The sequence below is a fragment of the Gavialis gangeticus genome, unplaced genomic scaffold (genome assembly GCF_001723915.1).
Source record: "Gavialis gangeticus isolate Ggan-Ray unplaced genomic scaffold, GavGan_comp1, whole genome shotgun sequence".
Classification (NCBI taxonomy): domain Eukaryota; kingdom Metazoa; phylum Chordata; order Crocodylia; family Gavialidae; genus Gavialis; species Gavialis gangeticus.
The window spans coordinates 7,441,322-7,458,225 of NW_017728998.1; the positions used below are offsets into that span (position 1 = coordinate 7,441,322).

At 39.4% G+C, this 16,904-nt stretch overlaps 1 protein-coding gene across 1 annotated transcript in view; it reads left to right on the forward strand.

Annotated features, from left to right (window-relative positions):
* MLYCD (malonyl-CoA decarboxylase) overlaps positions 1-16,904 on the forward strand; it is a gene marked incomplete at its 5' end in the record, with an annotated part of 50,865 nt that overhangs the window by 7,284 nt on the left and 26,677 nt on the right. Inside the window, 3 exons of the mRNA XM_019505468.1 lie at positions 11,716-11,828; positions 13,730-13,886; positions 14,207-14,356. Coding sequence (XP_019361013.1) covers positions 11,716-11,828; positions 13,730-13,886; positions 14,207-14,356 — 420 coding nt within the window. The remainder of the gene's footprint in view (positions 1-11,715; positions 11,829-13,729; positions 13,887-14,206; positions 14,357-16,904) is intronic.

Consider the following 16,904-nt stretch of genomic DNA (forward strand, 5'->3'; position numbering starts at 1 on the left):
GGAAACAAAGCCCTTGTGATGTGCAATGGAGACAAATAATATAGATGCATAGATAATATAGATGCCGTTCCATAGCCTAATGGCACCGATGAAAGAAAAATTGATGTTATCAGCAGTTTGTTTTTTTTTTGGCTGATGTGGCTGATAAATAATGTTGCTGTTAAATACCACATGCATGCAGGGGAGGGTGGGGGTAGGGAGGGGTTTGACGCATGGATGCACGCCAGGGGAGGCATGGGGAGCAAGTGCCCCCCCAGTTGTCTGGGGCAAGGGTGGGCTGTGCACTGAGGGCCAAGGGCAGCACTGGGCTCTTCCCGGTGGGGGGCTGAGCTGGGGCTGTGCTCGGGGTGAGCTATGGGGGCAATAGCAAATTTTGGGGTGGCTGTAGCTCCCCCAAACTAACCTCTTCCCCCCCATAACCTTCCTTTCAGCCCAGCCCCCACCAGGAAGAGCCTGGCACAGCCCCTGGCCCTGAGTATGCAGTAGGCAGCCTGTCCTCATCCCACGCACAGATCTAGGGGGGCAAATGCCCTCCATGCCTCCCCTGGGGTCCACACAGCAGTGGGAACCACCTGACCCGTGCCCCCGGATGAGCTGCCGGTACTGTCTCTTGCTCTGCCCTGGCTGTGCGGCACCTGCCCCTGCCTCGGCTCCAGCCCCGCTCCCCCCTGTGGGGGGCATGACTGCCCTTCTCACACTTACAAACTGGACACTGCTCTCCATGCTGCCAGGCTACGTATTGGCAAAAATTGGCCATCGGTATTGGCCCAAAAAATCTTTATTGGTGCACCCCTAGACAATAAAGAGATTGTACTAACTCAGTAAGGAATGAGGTTGGGCAAGGGAGGAGATGGCGCAATGTAACGTGTTGATGTGGCCCTGGGATGTACAGGCATGTAGCAGAGTGAGGTGTGGCTACTCAAAGCATTAAGAGATTTTAGATAGGAGGATTGAAGGGACAGCAGTGAAGATGTTATCAGGACATTGCATATGTATAGGTGTATCTAGGTGTCATCAAAGGCTGAATTTTTTTGGCTGGGAAGATGTTTGGAGTTTTCTTGTCAAGGATAAGCATGATGAACCCTACTTGACTTATATCAACCTTTTACCTCCAATCATGGTTTTGTAAGAAAATTACGTTATTTGTAAACAGAACTAACTTGCCTTATTGAAGTAACAAAGAAAACAGTGAGATGTTGTAAGTAATGAACTCCACGAGTCACAGCACAAATGCATGTTGAGTTTCCACATTATCTTAAATAAAAGCAGCCTCTTTTCACAAATTATCAATCTAAAAAAAATCAAAATAAGAAATGACTAGAAAGTACCACATTGCTTATTATGAAAAGTATAAGAGAAACCATCTGCATCCATTTCAAAGTGGCACTTCGAAGTGGGGAAAATACTACCTTTAGAATAAAGTCTCATTGAAAAAGCCTGTCTGTGTGAAAGATTCTCTTTCAAGTCATTCAGATCTTGGATAATAACGGTTGTTAGAAAGGTGGCACACTCACATAGGTGTTCCATTACATTATCTTCACAAAATCACAGTGCTTTTACTTGCGAGTCTTGTCTTTCATTCCCTTTAACTTGTACGAATATTAGGCTTTTTTTTTTTTTTTTTTGGAAGTAGCTAGTTTCAACATTATGCACATAATACTGTGGGTTTTGGTTCAGTTTAACTGCTAAAGTTCTAGGCCAGTTGCAAATGTATCGGATGAAATAACATTGGTTTTTAAATATTGCAGTCATTAAATAGCATGTAAACCACCAACGTTATGGCCTTTTGGTAAGTTTGAGTCCATCTTTTGGACAGTTAGTTTTTTATAATCTAGAAACAAACAGAGGCATTACCTTTTTAACTATTTGGCATTTTAGTTTTGACTATGCTTACTTGCTCATAACGGCAAACCAGTTCTGGAATTATGTGTTTATTTATTCAGATAAGAGGTACAGGGAGCGCTAAAGACTATTTATTCCAGGTTATTCCTTTAATATACTTACTAATCTTCCAGAGAAAAATAATAGTAAAGAGAGGAGTTTGATGAATGAGTAGCTGGATGAGGAGGCTGATGCCTAGAGTGCAGTCTGTATGCATTCTAAATGCGTCCTTAAGAATAAGTCTGATTGCTTTTAGCTTGCAAGGTCACAAACCTGGAGATTTGAGAAGTAAATGCATGGTAGTATGTGAAATTCCAGTGACTGTGCATGGGACATGTCTCTGAGGTATTTGACGTATCCTAAAACAAATATAAATTCTAATACGGTTTTAACATTTTATGAATTTCCCTGTATTTTCTTTCTAGTATGTCGTCATCAACAAAACGCATGACTCCGGCAGGTTACTTAACTCATTTGTTTTAATGCTCCATAAATTCATTTCAAAGATACCCTGATAACTGCCTGTTAAAACTAGTGGTTTTATCTTACAGTTCTGGTAATCCTTTTTAGTATCAAAGTAAGAAACATGGGCTATTTAAACATGTATTTTGTTGACTTCTTGCAGACTGGCAAGTGTCTTCCGTGTATGAATTTATTGTGGGTTCCCCCTATGAGAACATCTGATTTTTCTACGATTGATGGCTTGGCTGTTTTTGGTTGTGATCCTGTATTCGTGTTTCTCAACAATTAATGGAATTTTTACTGCATTTTTCACATGCCAGCACTATAATCCTTATTTTTACAATATTTATTTCCCAGCTAGGCTTCTCAGTTTAGTGCTCTGTCATGACAAGGAGCTCATTAAAACTAGCAAGAGAGCAGAAGATGTTTATAAAGTCTCTTGATGTGATTTTATTTTTAATGGATGGAGTGCATCTCTACTACTTGTAGGCTGTTGACATCCTTTCTTCAGGGGAATGATTTTGGCACCGTTGAACTGTGCATTGCTTCCTTCAGTTCAGTAGAGAGAGTTCCATTATAGGGTTTCCTAATTCAGCTTGTGATATTATCACTGTTAAAGCAAAATTACCTTGGCTTGACTTCGACTGTAAATCTTGTTGAGTTGGATATCTGTTAGTTCCCTTGAATATTTTTGTACAAGATGCATTCTTGCTTGTTTATAATCAGTTATGGAGCATGGCAATCGCAGATAGACGAGATGCATTCTTGTTTGTAATCAGGTATGGAGTGCGGTCACACAACTCTGTTTTGTAATATGCAATCTGAATTGATCTCTTCTGCAATAAAGGTAGGCAGAAAGAAAATGGAATTATGAAATACCATGTAACACTTCTTTCAGTTTCTGCCGTGGGTAGCACATTTGTGCTGTAAGTCAATGAAACTTTCCAATAACTAGGTGTCTTTGTTTGGTGGGTTTTTTTTCCAAAAAAAAAAAAAAAAAAAAAAAAGGTTCAGACTATTTCCAGTTTAGAATGTAGTTAATAAAGAAAAGGGAGAAATTATAAATGTCAAATCCACCCCCCCACCACCACCTGCCTCTTATCCTTTGACTACAGCTATATTCATTCCCATTTCCATCGCGCTCCACCTGTCTCTCACCTATTGACCAACACAATTTACATTTTAACTGACTGGCTTTCTTGCATACATATTGGCTTCTGGCTGCTTCGCTACTCCATCCAGGAAGAGCACAGACCATCTGCAGATGCTTCCTGTGCCTGACAAAGAGCAATTGTACCCAAAAGCTTACAAAGAAGATTTTTTTTCCAACTATTTGAGTTGGTCTAATAAAAATATTGGATTTACCCAAAGAAGCTTGTCTGTAAATCAATGTTTATGTTCTCCCTTTAGCATAGGTATCATGTGGTCTTCAGTAAAACAGAGCAAACAGAACAGCTTATTGTTTTGTGGGTAGTGACACTCAAATTAACATTTTCTTGCTTTCATATTGAACTTGCTCCTTCCGTGTTAATTCATGGAAGTATTGCTTGACTGTAAATTCAGTTTTCTAATATGGGGTGAGAGCTAGCCACCTAAGACCGTTATCCTATCTAAAAGGCAAAGAGCAGCCAGATATTAATAAGTGGCATGTGTGAAGGAAGAACTTAATCCACAGGAATCTTTCTCATGCCCAAACAGTTTTGGTCACTTCCCGATGTTGGTGCTTCATCCAAAGTGTGTGTATAGTTTTAAAGTGATCTTACAAAAGTGAGTGTTGGGAAGCACGTGTGATTCTTGGAGAGGAACTGTGGGACAAGCAGCCAGTCAGCAGGTTGGCTCTAAGGGGTTTTTGTTTGTTCCTAATGGAAATAAAATTGTTTAGTATCTTTTGGGTAATTCTCTAATCCTCAAAAAGAATACAGTGCCAAGATTGTTCTTATAACTAGGGATCTTGTTTCTGCACCTAATTTAAATAATGCTCCTCCTGTCTCTATTTGTACCCATGCTTCAGTTAAGGGAAGGCTATATGTTTAAAAATTCGGGTGATTTCTGTATTCTGCAGAACTAGAACTAAATATGGTAGCCTTTGCACTGTATCCATCTCTGAATGTTTTGCTTTTTTAAACAGAAGGATACAAATCATTTAAGGTTTATTTCTACTACAGTTGCATCATGGTTGAATCATGACTACAATAAATGCTTCACTGCCAACATGATACGTATTCTCGCGTAGTGAGACGTGAACGTTTACATCCTCTCAATGTAATGGACTGTTTGTTAACAGACTCAAGGTAGAGTATAATTGGCAGGACTGTATCAAAACATTTGTTACAGCATGCCAAGAAATTTAGTAGAACAGTACCAGCTTTCATTCCAGGAAAAAGAGAGAGTTTAGCCATAAACACTAAGGAGTGTAGTGCACTGAAGTTAAATAAGGAACGGTATGAAGGGGTGCGTCTACGTGTTCATGAATGCACCTTAGATACGGCACATTTAGTTTAGTACTTGCTTAATAAATAATGAATTAAATGCACAGTACCTAGAGTTACTGTGCATTAGCACCGTCACATGATTATTTAGTGATGCTAAGCTAATACACAGTAAATAACACTGCGCAGTAGGTTATTAGCACAGTTTGTGCTGTGACGTTCTACTGTACGGTGTTATTAGACCTATGCACAGTAAGTGTCTTGTGTAGATGTATCCTGTGTGAACATCATGCAAGTAAGTATGAATTTGTATTTGAGGATAGTATGGTCAGCTTAGACAGCAGCATCAAGACTGAAAACCAGGGCAGCGAGGGCCAACCTCTTTGGCAGGTGTGCCACAAATAAGCCCAGTATCTTCCTGAGTGCCATTTTAATTCTTTTTCCCCATCTGCTTTCTGCTCCCTGCCCTGTGCTACACGTCTGATCTGCTGTTCTGCTTTCTGCCTCCTTTGCTTCCTCTACTGTGCTCCCCAAACTGGTGCGTGCCACACGAAGGCTGCCCATGCCACCTGTGGTGCACACATGCTGCAGGTTGGCTTCCCCTGGGCTAAGGAAAATGAGTAGATTCCTCTGACTAGATGCTAAGTCTTCCTGTGAATTTGTACAAGGTGAAAAATACTTCTGACCAAGATGCGGTGTTTCTATTCAGGTATATCTACTAGTCGAAGTTCAGTAGATGATTAAATTGGCAGAAGCTATTGTATGTGGGTTCCCCACCCCTTGAGGACACACAAAAATGTTTTCTGGCATTGGGAGGAGGAAGAAGTTCTTTTTTAAAACCATCTGGGACTTTTTCTTCAATTGGTTTGCCTCAAGTTTCTTTCCATTAAAGTGTCGTCAGTAGAAAAATTCAGATGCCAGTGTAGTAACTATAAAAGTAGGCCATGGAGATAACAGAAGAGCATAGTTTATACAGACACCCGTTGGTAGTTGGTTTGTTGTTGTTTTTTTTTTTTTTCTTTTTATTTCATTTTCAGAATGCATACAACCAAACAGTACAGACATGAATCTGGGAACTTCTTTTTATGTGTGTATTTGCAGGGCTGGGGAATTGTAGAAAAAAGATAGATATCCTCGGTTCCAAAAGAGACTTTCAGAATACATTACTACCTTCTGCTGGGATCTTGCTTTTGTTTAAAATCTCTGGAGTGTTCCTTATTCTTAATTCTCCATGCAAAGAGATTTTTCTGTTAGTGTATTTCCCAATTCCATAGTATGAAATACTTCAGGGAGAGAATAAATAAAATAAAAGAATAGTTTTGCAGATGCAAATTAACACTTACAAAAGTGGAGTCAGGGAAGTTTAATGAACAATATCTATCACACACCAGACAAAACCAAACATTTTATGGACCAGATTACCAGAATATTCTGGATGCAAGTGGAAGAGATGACCAGGGTCACTGGAAAATATCTTGGTTTCAGTGAATTCCTGTTGGACTCTAAATGGTACTTATGGTCTAAATATAGGACAACACAAGCATGCAAGAAATTAAGGGAAAAAATTTGTAGATTGTGGTTAACTAGGTAGTGGGAGAGCTCAGCTGGTAAGAAAAAATGCATTTGTTCTTCTCACCAATGGAATTTGAATTTTGCACAGACTCCATTGCTAGCAGTAATTGCTTCAGAAAAGTCCTCAATTTTTTACTCTAAAACTGATGAATGCAGCTGATCTGTGTGTGTATACCAAACTTTCAGGTACTACTGTACCCTCCCTTCTGGCACAGTTATCCCAAACTGATGGCTCGATTGCCTTATACAGAATTTTAACTACTGCCATTTCATACTGTATTGCCTGTAAACTTACCTACCTGCAAAACTAGCAAATCACCAGGAAGGCAGAGGTAGAAGTTTATTTAGCGTACAAAAATTAATTCCAACAAGGATACCTGGTCCCAGGACCCCAAATAAAGGGCTGGCCCAAAGATCAAATCTGACCTTTTCTGCTTTATAGCAAAACTATGGAGATGTATATAATTAATAACATGTAGACTCATTTTTAGAGACCAATATCTGATATATGGATAATTTCAAAAAGTAAGATATTAAATAGTAATCTAGTATGCAGCATTGCTATAACTTACAGTCAGGTGGAAGATACCTGTTGTAGGCTTATGATTTTTGCCTAATGACTTTCCAACACTTTTCCTTGCAGACATAAATATTGGAGTGAAGTTTGATCACTTAAAAAGGCCTGTCAAAGGCAAATAGCAACTTCCTTCTATTAAAGTGAAGGTTAAATAATGTGGAAACTCAGTGAATACCCAAATTCAGAAATGCAATATCTAACCTGATGATAAACACAACTTCATGTGTTGTGCAAACCAGGGGTGGCAAACCTACCTGGGACCCCAGACTAGATCTGGCACAGGGCACCTGGGGCAGTGGCTGTGGAGGCTGTGGCCATGGCGGGTCTGGAGGTGGCAAGGACTTGCTACAACTGGTGAGGATTGCATTTAGCTAGAGTGCTGTTTGAGATAAACTTCACTTAATTTCTCTTCTGTGTTTATTTCTCAGTCCTTTGTTTGCCTTTAGAGAAAAATGTTTTGCACAGCCCTGCTAATTAGTGTGCAGATATAAGATAAAGATTTGTATGGATGGACGCATAATCGATGGGAAACTACTAGCTCTGTTATGGTGCCAGAAGGTTAGCACATCTGACTAATGCTGTTAAATCTGAAATAGAAAATTTCAACTGACGGGGAAGGCTAGCAGAGCTGGAACTGACCTATGCAAAACAGAAAGGTTGACTTCTGGCAAAATTATCCGATTCTTTTTTTTTTTTCCCCTTTCTACGTGGACTTTTTCACATAATTTTTCCGCCGCTACGTGGGAAAGTGATGTGTGGCCTTTTCATACTCCTGGCAAGGATTAGGTAGTATCAGTAAATATGTGCCTTTCAAACTAAGACTTCATTTCAGCTAGGGTCTCACTGAGGCAGTAGGTAGATATGCATGAAAATGAAGTGGGATACTTGCTTTTGAGAGGAAGGGGAAGATTTGTTCAATGACTAAAACTGATCTTTATTTTTGCTTAGTCATATTGTACCTGGAACCTATCAGCTTGAAGAGTTGATGTATCTGGGTAATGCAAATTAGCGAACTTCAGAAGTTGTGGTTAGGAGGAAGGGAGGAGGTGGTAAGTGGAGACTCATCTATGAAACTTTTACATATAAAGGGAATGTGGCAAACTTGATTTAAGTCTGTACCTGGGTTTGGAGAAAAGCCAACATTTGGGGATGGATTTACCTTGCAAACTCCATTATCATGTCATTATCGCCAACTTGGCTGTAGGAGTTTTTCAGGAAGAACTAATTTAATTAAAAATTGAGGTGGATTAGTATAGATTGAAATAATCTGATTTTAATTGGCTACAGGCAATCTGGAATTGCAAATTCTAGAGTTATTTTAGCATGGTGTTTTTAAAGGGTAAAACATGCTTCAAGTGATAAAAACAATTTTCATTTTTGGATTATTTGTAACAATTACCTTGGCCATGGAGTGTTCCTTTGATGTATGCCTCTTAAAAACACTTCCACTCTTATCTTTGTTAGGGCACTATAGAAAATTCTTATACTTTGTTAGGATGGTCCTTGGACCATATCAATGCTTTGGAAAAGTTTTTTTTAATAGTTCTAAAAATATAGTGAATGAGTATACAATGGGGAATTATCTGTATTTGTATATTAGGTTAACGTACAGACTATTCAACATGAAGTTGACTAACCAAGCTACTGCTTATTAATTGGAGAATGCCCTAGGAATGACAGTGTCACATAAGCCTAAAACCATGGCCAGGTGGTCAGTAATTTGTTGAACTTTTTTTTCCTTTTTCAAATAAGTTTTGGTATAATATAGACTAGCATAAAAAGGAATTGGCAACAGCATCTCACAGAAACACATTGCTTAGAAGCAGGGGTTCTGGTTTTCTCTGATTTAAAAAAAAATCCCCACTTTCCAGTTTAAAAAAAAATAACCCCATGATTAAAATGAAACCATATGATATTTGATAATGAGACACACTGTGTTAATTGTTTTTTTTAATAGATATAGATAGATATCTATAGATAGATGTATATGTATGTATATATATGTGTGTGTATCTATAAATTATTTATTAGTGGTGTTTTGTTTAAATCACAGAAAAATGTGGAGGATTTGGGGCCACTCTTTTAACTGAAAGTTGCGTGGTTTTTTTTTGAATCGGAGAAAACCAGGACCCCTGCTTAGAAGATCTGTACTTTGTTTAGGGTTGAAAATAATTACTTTGGTGTAGAAATAATTCTAGATTTGTAAATTTTCAATAAAACAGCTGACAACACTTAAACGCTACTACTGTACTGCAGTACATCTCCCTGAAATCACCGTGTTTTCTCGCGTACAACATGCCTTCAAATAAAACATTCACCTTGATTTTTTGGAAGGCAGAAAGCAGGGGAGCAAGAAGATTTTTTCAGACTGTGCAAGATAGTTAGTTAGTCCTCTTGGAAACGGGAATGTCCAGGAAGCATGGCATCCCAGGAGTGTGCGGCAGAAAGACCCTATTGCCTTCCCCAGACTGGTTTTTGGGATACCATGCTTCCTGGACACTGTTCCCAGGAGACATACTCTGTCAAAGATAGGCCCCAGACCTTTGCAACTACTGCAAGTAGTTCTTTATATAAAGTGCCTGTGAAGTGTTGCTTCTGCATCACAAGCCTCATCAGGATACTGCCAGCAGCTTACATGCTGCTTCCGGCGCAAAGCATAGTGGTTAGTCAATAGCTGCAGCTGTGAGAGGGTTAATACGGGACTCTGTCCCTTCAGCTTGCTGACCCCAAGACAAGTAGGGGTTGTTATCTTGGCAGCAGCATGTCATGCCCAGTCTCCAGGCTTGCTGTTATAGTGAAGAAAACAGCTTCTCTGCTTAATACGCACATCTGACTTTTGGGTAAAAAGTGTGTATTTGTGTGCAAGAAAATAGGGTATTATGGACAACGGTTATATTTATATTTGCGACTTACTGCCACAAAGCTTTGAACCCCTTTTCTAAATTTCATGCTTTTATGCTGCCTTTTCACTCAAAGTTTCAGATTTAGGCAGATGATTTCTCTTAACTTTTATGTAAGCTGTGTGCGAGAGCACAGCCTATTCCAGGGTTTACATCTTTTGTTTGATGTCCTGCACTTTGCCAGAGTGATGGAAGATGATGTGTTGTAGGAAAGCTTGCTAGGGGCACTTTGAGCTAGAGCAGCCTTAACATTCTTTTTCATGTGCTGTGGTCTACACATAAGTGATAAGCCTTCAGGATACGTTTTTAAGTTCACTTTGTGTGTACTGTTAAGAACTATTACTGACAACCAAGCTGAATGCTAAACACAATGAGAGGTGTACTGTATTTTCCTTGGTGAATTGCTCGGCGTTCAGCAGAGATCTAGGTCCAGAACATTATGTGGGACTATTATCAGGCCCTTATTTCAATCAGAAAATCTTGGCATCGGAGTGGATGCATCCAAGGAAATGCATGATTTGAGATTCAGTTTTTCAGCATTAAGAGATCATTCAAATGCTGTTCTGGTCTGTCCTTTTTCCGCTGAACTCTTTCGGTGGTTTTGTTTCATTAGCATATCTTTTACCATAAAGACAGTGTGCAGTTTCTTGTTGACACTTTTATCATTTTAGACCAAGGGTATCAAAATTGCCTTGCCCCATGGGCCAGATGAATGGTGGGTGGCTAGATCAAGCCCATACCCCACTGCTCTCTCTTCCATGCTGGGTCCAGCACATGTAGCTCTTGCTCTGGACCAGACAGCCTGGGACTGTGTTGTACATGGCGCTCGTGCATGGCTGGTCTAGGGCACAGCCTGCGTACGGTGTCTACTCCAGCCGGTCTGGGACACACACTGCACATAGTGCCACCCTGGAGCAGCCAAGAGGAGTGCTGTGTGCAGCTCGAGTCCTATAGCGGGTGCCACAGACAGCATGTGTCTTGGGCAGGTGCCATGTGTAGTGCATGTGCCGGACCAGCTGGGGTGGGTGCCTTGTGCAGCATATATCCTGGGTCCGGTGCGCAGGGCTGGTGCAGCACATGGTGCATGGGTCAACTCTTGACTCAGGGGCAGCACTGGGGCTGGATGAGGGGCTCTGTGGGATGAATCTTCAACATCCTTGTTTGAGATACAGTGTGAGAAGTTTTTCTATTACTTTGAGCTTGGGCAGTTTTTACCGTAAAAGTCCAGAGGGGAGCCACGTGCATGATCAGAGGACAGGAGAACAGGCCTATGAAGAGAGGCTGAGAGCCATGGGACTCTTCAGGCTGGAGAAGCAAAGACACAGGGGTGACTTGGCAGCAGCTTATAATATATAAGGGGTGTGTATCAGGATCTGGGGGAACAACTGTTCACCAGAGCACCCCAAAGGATGACAAGGTCCAATGGCCACAAATTCCTCCAAGACCGTTTTAGGCTGGACATGAGGAGAAACTTCTTTCCTGTCTGAGCCCCCAAGGCCTGGAATAGACTCCCCCCAGAGGTGTTGCAAGCACCTACTGTGGACTCTTAAGAAACATTTGGATGCCTATATCTTGCTGGGATCCTTTGACCCTAGCTGACGTCCTAACCCTGGGGCAGGGGGCTGGACCCAATGACCTTGCAAGGTCCCTTCCAGCCCTAATGTCTATGAAATCTATGAATTTTGCAATCTGTTCCTCAAACAGATCCAGCAATGTTCTTACATTTTCAATATGACAGTAGTTTTGGTTTGGGTTTGTAGATGAGGTGTGTGTGTGGGGCTTTTTGATTGATTTTTAAATACTATCTGCAAAAGAATAAAGGTAGCTTAAACCCCAATCTTTATGATACATCCAGTTTATTTAAAGTAATTGATTTTTCTTCTCTTAATTGCAGGAAATGAATGGGGTACTGAAGAGCATGCTTTCAGAATGGTTCTCTACAGGTTTCCTAAACTTGGAGCGAGTCACCTGGCAGTCACCCTGTGAAGTGCTTCAAAAGATTAGTGAGTAAGTACTGACAGTTATTGATGCTCACTGATATAGCTGAACACTAAGTTGGCCAGTCTGGAGAGACAGCTGTGCAGATCCTCTGTGCCTGGGTTTGGCAACCTGTGGCCTGTGGTTGGATCTGGCCTGAAGAGGTCCAGCCTGCTCAAAGGTGGCATCGGGGACTGAAGGCATGCAGCTGTGCCATGCTGCCCTTCCTCTTCACAGTGCCCCCCTCCTTGCTGCTTTTACACTGGTGCTTACCCCCAGTGCAGAATTTGCTTCTCTCCATTGCCACTGGGTCCAGGGACTGGCAGTGAGGGTAAACTTCAGCAGTTTGGGCTGTGTAGAGGGCAGAGATTTGTGGCCCGTGACACAGCCTGAGTTGGAAGTGGTGGCCAGTGGTTGCTGACCCCTGCCCTACGCTTCTGAAATGTCTATTTGTGACATACTGCGAAGTATGGTGAAGGAATCACAACTTTAAGGATGTCTGTTGACTTCTTTCTTTGTAGCAGAATTGTGTAAGTACTAAAGAGTGTCCTAACCATTAAGTCTGTCCATGCTAGGACCGTATTCAATGTACTTTAAAGACTGTAGATGAGTACACTTGAACCAAAGAGAAATGTCTCTTCCTGTAAAAAGGAATATAGTCAGCTTTGGTACTGGTTTAACTCCACCAAATGAGTAGTTAATGTAGTTTACCAATACAGCATATGTAGTTAATATTTTTATAATTTAGCTATTGTGCTCAGTGGGCAGATAAAATACACAGAGCTTAGTATAGAATAGAAATTGTAATCATGTTGAAGCTTGTATAAATGGCCCGCTAGTCAAAAATGTTTTCTGTTTCTCCTGTCCTATACACAACTCACAACAATTCAGTGGGAAAAAGTATGAATTGGTGTTCTGTTGAAGTTTTTCAATATGTGACCTTCATGGAAAGCTCTGAAGAAACTTGAAGCTCTAAAGAAAAGAGTTGGGGTAGCAGGCAACTTCTGCCGTTCCTTTTGGCACAAAGAAGGAAAAACCAGTGATAGAGGTCATGCTTGCAAAATAAATAACTAATAAAAATCATAGCCTCTCAACTAAAGACTGCAGCATAAGAATCCTGCGACTGAAGTCTTCCATAGTGTATATTAAGGGGAAAAAGAAACGAGAGATTATAAAAAGGAATGATTAGAACTTGACTGAAGAAGTTTATGCTATGTACAGTTTAAGAATTTGTTTGAGTTATTGCATGTAACTGATAAAAACTGAGGGAGTTGTATGGAGTACTAAAACTGAGATGAGAGTTCACATTCTTGTTTCTCCATGAAACTTTTGTAATAAATTACAAAGCTCCTTTCTCTAATGTCTAGGGTCTGGTTAAAGGCAAGTAACATTATTGTCCTTAAAATGAATGTATTAAAAAGGGGATGAGTTTGGAAGGTAGGGAGGTTTATAAGTACTATTAAGGATGAGCTCCAAGAGGTTTGGTCAGCGTTCCTGTCCGGCAAGCACTTCACCCTCATACAATTATTTTTTGAAGCTTTCAAAGCACTTACAAAAATGCTTAAATATTATCTCTATTTTACAGATGGGGAAACTTATGCCTGAGGGATATGAGATATCTATGCTCACATAGTGAATAAGTGGCGTAATGATCTAAATCAGATATCTTGTATAAGTCAGAAAGCACAAACTATTATTTCAAATTTGTAGTGAATTTATATAACAAGGTTAGAGACAGTGTATGTGAGAGAAGGATATTGCACAATATAGTAGGTAATAGTTTAAGTCTGGAATTTCATGTTCTCTTTTGATCTGCCCTGTTGAACTCAGTTTCGCCGATGACAGCAAGGGAAACATGGGCTAAGAGTGTGTGTCAGGAGAATTCTGTTTTTAGATGAAAATCTGACTCTCTTCTTGTACATCCTATTCAGAGCTGAAGCTGTTCACCCTGTTAGAAATTGGGTTGACATAAAGCGTCGAGTTGGGCCATACAGAAGGTGCTACTTTTTTTCACACTGTGCAATTCCTGGGGACCCATTGATAGTCTTGCATGTAGCACTGACTGATGAAATATCCAGCAGCGTTCAGGTACAGTCAACAGCATATTCAGTACACATTTCAGTGATCACATTTCAAAATATGCCTGTTAGAGAAGCTGATTTAAGAATGGTTGAGAAATCTTTGTTTAAAATCCCAGTTTGATTCCCAGTACTACTGTTTCCCAGTTGTTTAAAGAGACTCTGTTGACCTTTGGCTTAAATATACATACATATTTGATGTATGCTTCAGTAGAGTCTGAATAAAAAATGGGAAAAGAGGATTCTCATTAATTAATTAACAAGCAACTAAATGAAGTATATTTTTTAGTTTCATTAGTAACTTTTTAAAAAAAATCTTTATTTTCCCAGGCAATTGTGAAAGAAGTTTCACATACGGAAATAGAAGACATGAACAAAATCACTACAGCAATTTTCTATTCAATCAGTTTGACTCAGCAGGGGCTGCAGGGTGTAGAGCTGGGAAATTACCTCATCAAACGAGTTGTTAAGGAACTTCAGGTAGGTGTGGCAAATGACACTTGGCTAGTTCTCCTCCGTTCCAGTTTCCAGTGTCTCACTGTTCAAAATGTGGAACTGGCCTGGAAGTCTTTAAAGATTTGGAGCACGTTTTTTGTCTCCATATATACTAAATGAGTACTAGAGTTAATTGTTGACCTTTTGATCATCTGTTTTTGTTTTTTTTTTTTAAAGTGAGCTGTGGTGCTGCAACTCATAACAGTTGCTTTTTAGTAAAATATAACTCTTAGCAGTCCCAATTATATAGGATTTCTCTTTTCAGAACTCAGTTTTTTCAGCTCATTAAAGTATGTGTTGCCGTTGATATATATGTATATTCCAACATACCCTTTTGTATTTGAAATTTTACACAAATTGGCTTTTCAAGGGTCAGATTCTAATGAGATTGTTAATAATGAGATTAAGGCTAGAGAGGAAGATAAAGCTCATAAGATATCACACTCTACTTGTGTTCATAGTGGGTAACGACATAACTTCCAATAAATGTTATTACTTGGCATAACTTGTTATAAATGTTTTTATTAATGACTTTAAGATTTTCAACTTCAACTGTTTAAAATTTGTGAAGCTTTCATAATTTATCACTAGTGTATAGCAGTTTGTCTGTATAGTACAAATTGAGGATGGGAGTATTAATAAATCTAGATTCATGGTAAGGTACTAGCTTTTAAAATAATAGCAGTGGCAAAGTTATCTATGTCAGTATATTTACCAGCTACACTCTACACTGGCATTTCACTCTATTGAGCAGTACTTGTCTATTCTAATTAGAGCTGATCAAAATTTAATACAAATCCTTTTTCTCTTTTTATAGAAATCTTTTCCCCTTAACACTGAAATTTCCCAACCTACTTTTAATTACAATTGAATAGCACTGTAGCATAATCCCAATGGTGTATCATTGCAGAAATCATTAGAAACAGAATGGCAGTGGTAATTGGTGTGGACTATTATTTATGAATATATGTGAGCACATGTCTGAAATTTTCTATTGCAATGAGAGCATCTGTCTCTGACCATTCAGGACTTCTGGGGGAAAAGGAATATGTTTCGTGTTAACAGGTTTTGGAAATGTTAGTCCATATGTTTATATGCACCACTAAGTTGACTCTTAAGTTTATAATTTACATATATGTAAATGATAAGTGTTCTGACTGTTTTAATCAGAAATGCATACATCGCCCTCAAGCTATTGAACTTTACATGGGTCACTTTGTACCTTAATGAGCTTAAAAAAAGACTAATAACTAACAGTTGCTTTGAACTAAAAGTAATATAGCTAAAATGAGTGAAAAGACTGAAAGGGTAAGAAATATTTAGTTTTCAACAATGTCATGTGTTAGTTAAAAAGTACTGTTCACTTGATAGGGCACCTATTTAAGGAATGCTGGCTTGCAGCTAGATGCACATTATGGTCAGAAATTGCCCAGATTCTGTTGAGAGAGTTTGGTTTCCTGTTACAGGGTTAACTGTCAACGTTTGATGTCATCCTCTTCACTATAATACAATAACTGTCTGGTTGATGAGGCAGCTGTTTTTCTTTTTTAAGATATGTGCTGGAAAGTCCCAGTAAAAATATACCCATTTTTAATTTAGGGCCAAATTTCATTCCTGCTTTGAAACAGAATTTCACTCCTCCGTGTCTATAACTGTTCAGAGGCCTGAAAACCTAATCAGAAAGGTTCCTGGAGAAGATGGATGTTAGAGTCGGACTCGGTCTTACCATTAAGTCAAGTGAAGTATTCGGCACCTGTTATTTTAATAGTAGTCAAGTGTTCACATGATGTTGAAGAATTAATTTGAAGAGACTCTGTTACAAAACGTTAGGCATCATAAACACTTAACATCATAATTCATGCCTGGAGAAATTAAGTTTCCAAATATGACTAGTACAAAATGTTGCCATTTTTGGGTTTTGGATGGGTATGTACATGAGGTAAACCTTTAAAAAGACAACTTAATGTAATAACTGTTAAATTAAGTTCCACTACCTTGCTTCACTTGCAGTGCGCTAAAAACAAACTCTCTTAATCAACTGTATCTTCTCTGACAGCCCTAAAAGTATAAGGGCCACCATTGCTACCTTGTTTAAGAAGAACAGCTTAAATGTGCAAGACAATGTGTCGATCTGCCTAAATATCTAGGCAGGAGGGGGCAGCAAGTGATACTCATTCAGACAAATGGTTTAGTCATAGATATTGTGAAGGAGATTGAATTCCAGAAATGTTAAATCAATCGTACGCTTGCGTTTGGCTAGATCTGCTCTACAGTTGTACGGGTATCTTTGTAAACTTGTTTCTCCTATTATTATTACAAAATGGGTGAAAGCTCCATTTCACTGTCAGTAAAGGGAATACTTTACTGTATAAAATATGCAGCGATTCTTAAAAAGCCCACTGTTGCGTCTTTGGTGATGGCAGAAATCAAATTATCCAAAACTTTGGCATTTTGTCACAAGTATTACTCTTTTCCATAGCAGTGGAAATGAACAAGCATTTCAACGAAAAGACAAACTAGTGTATATGAGACA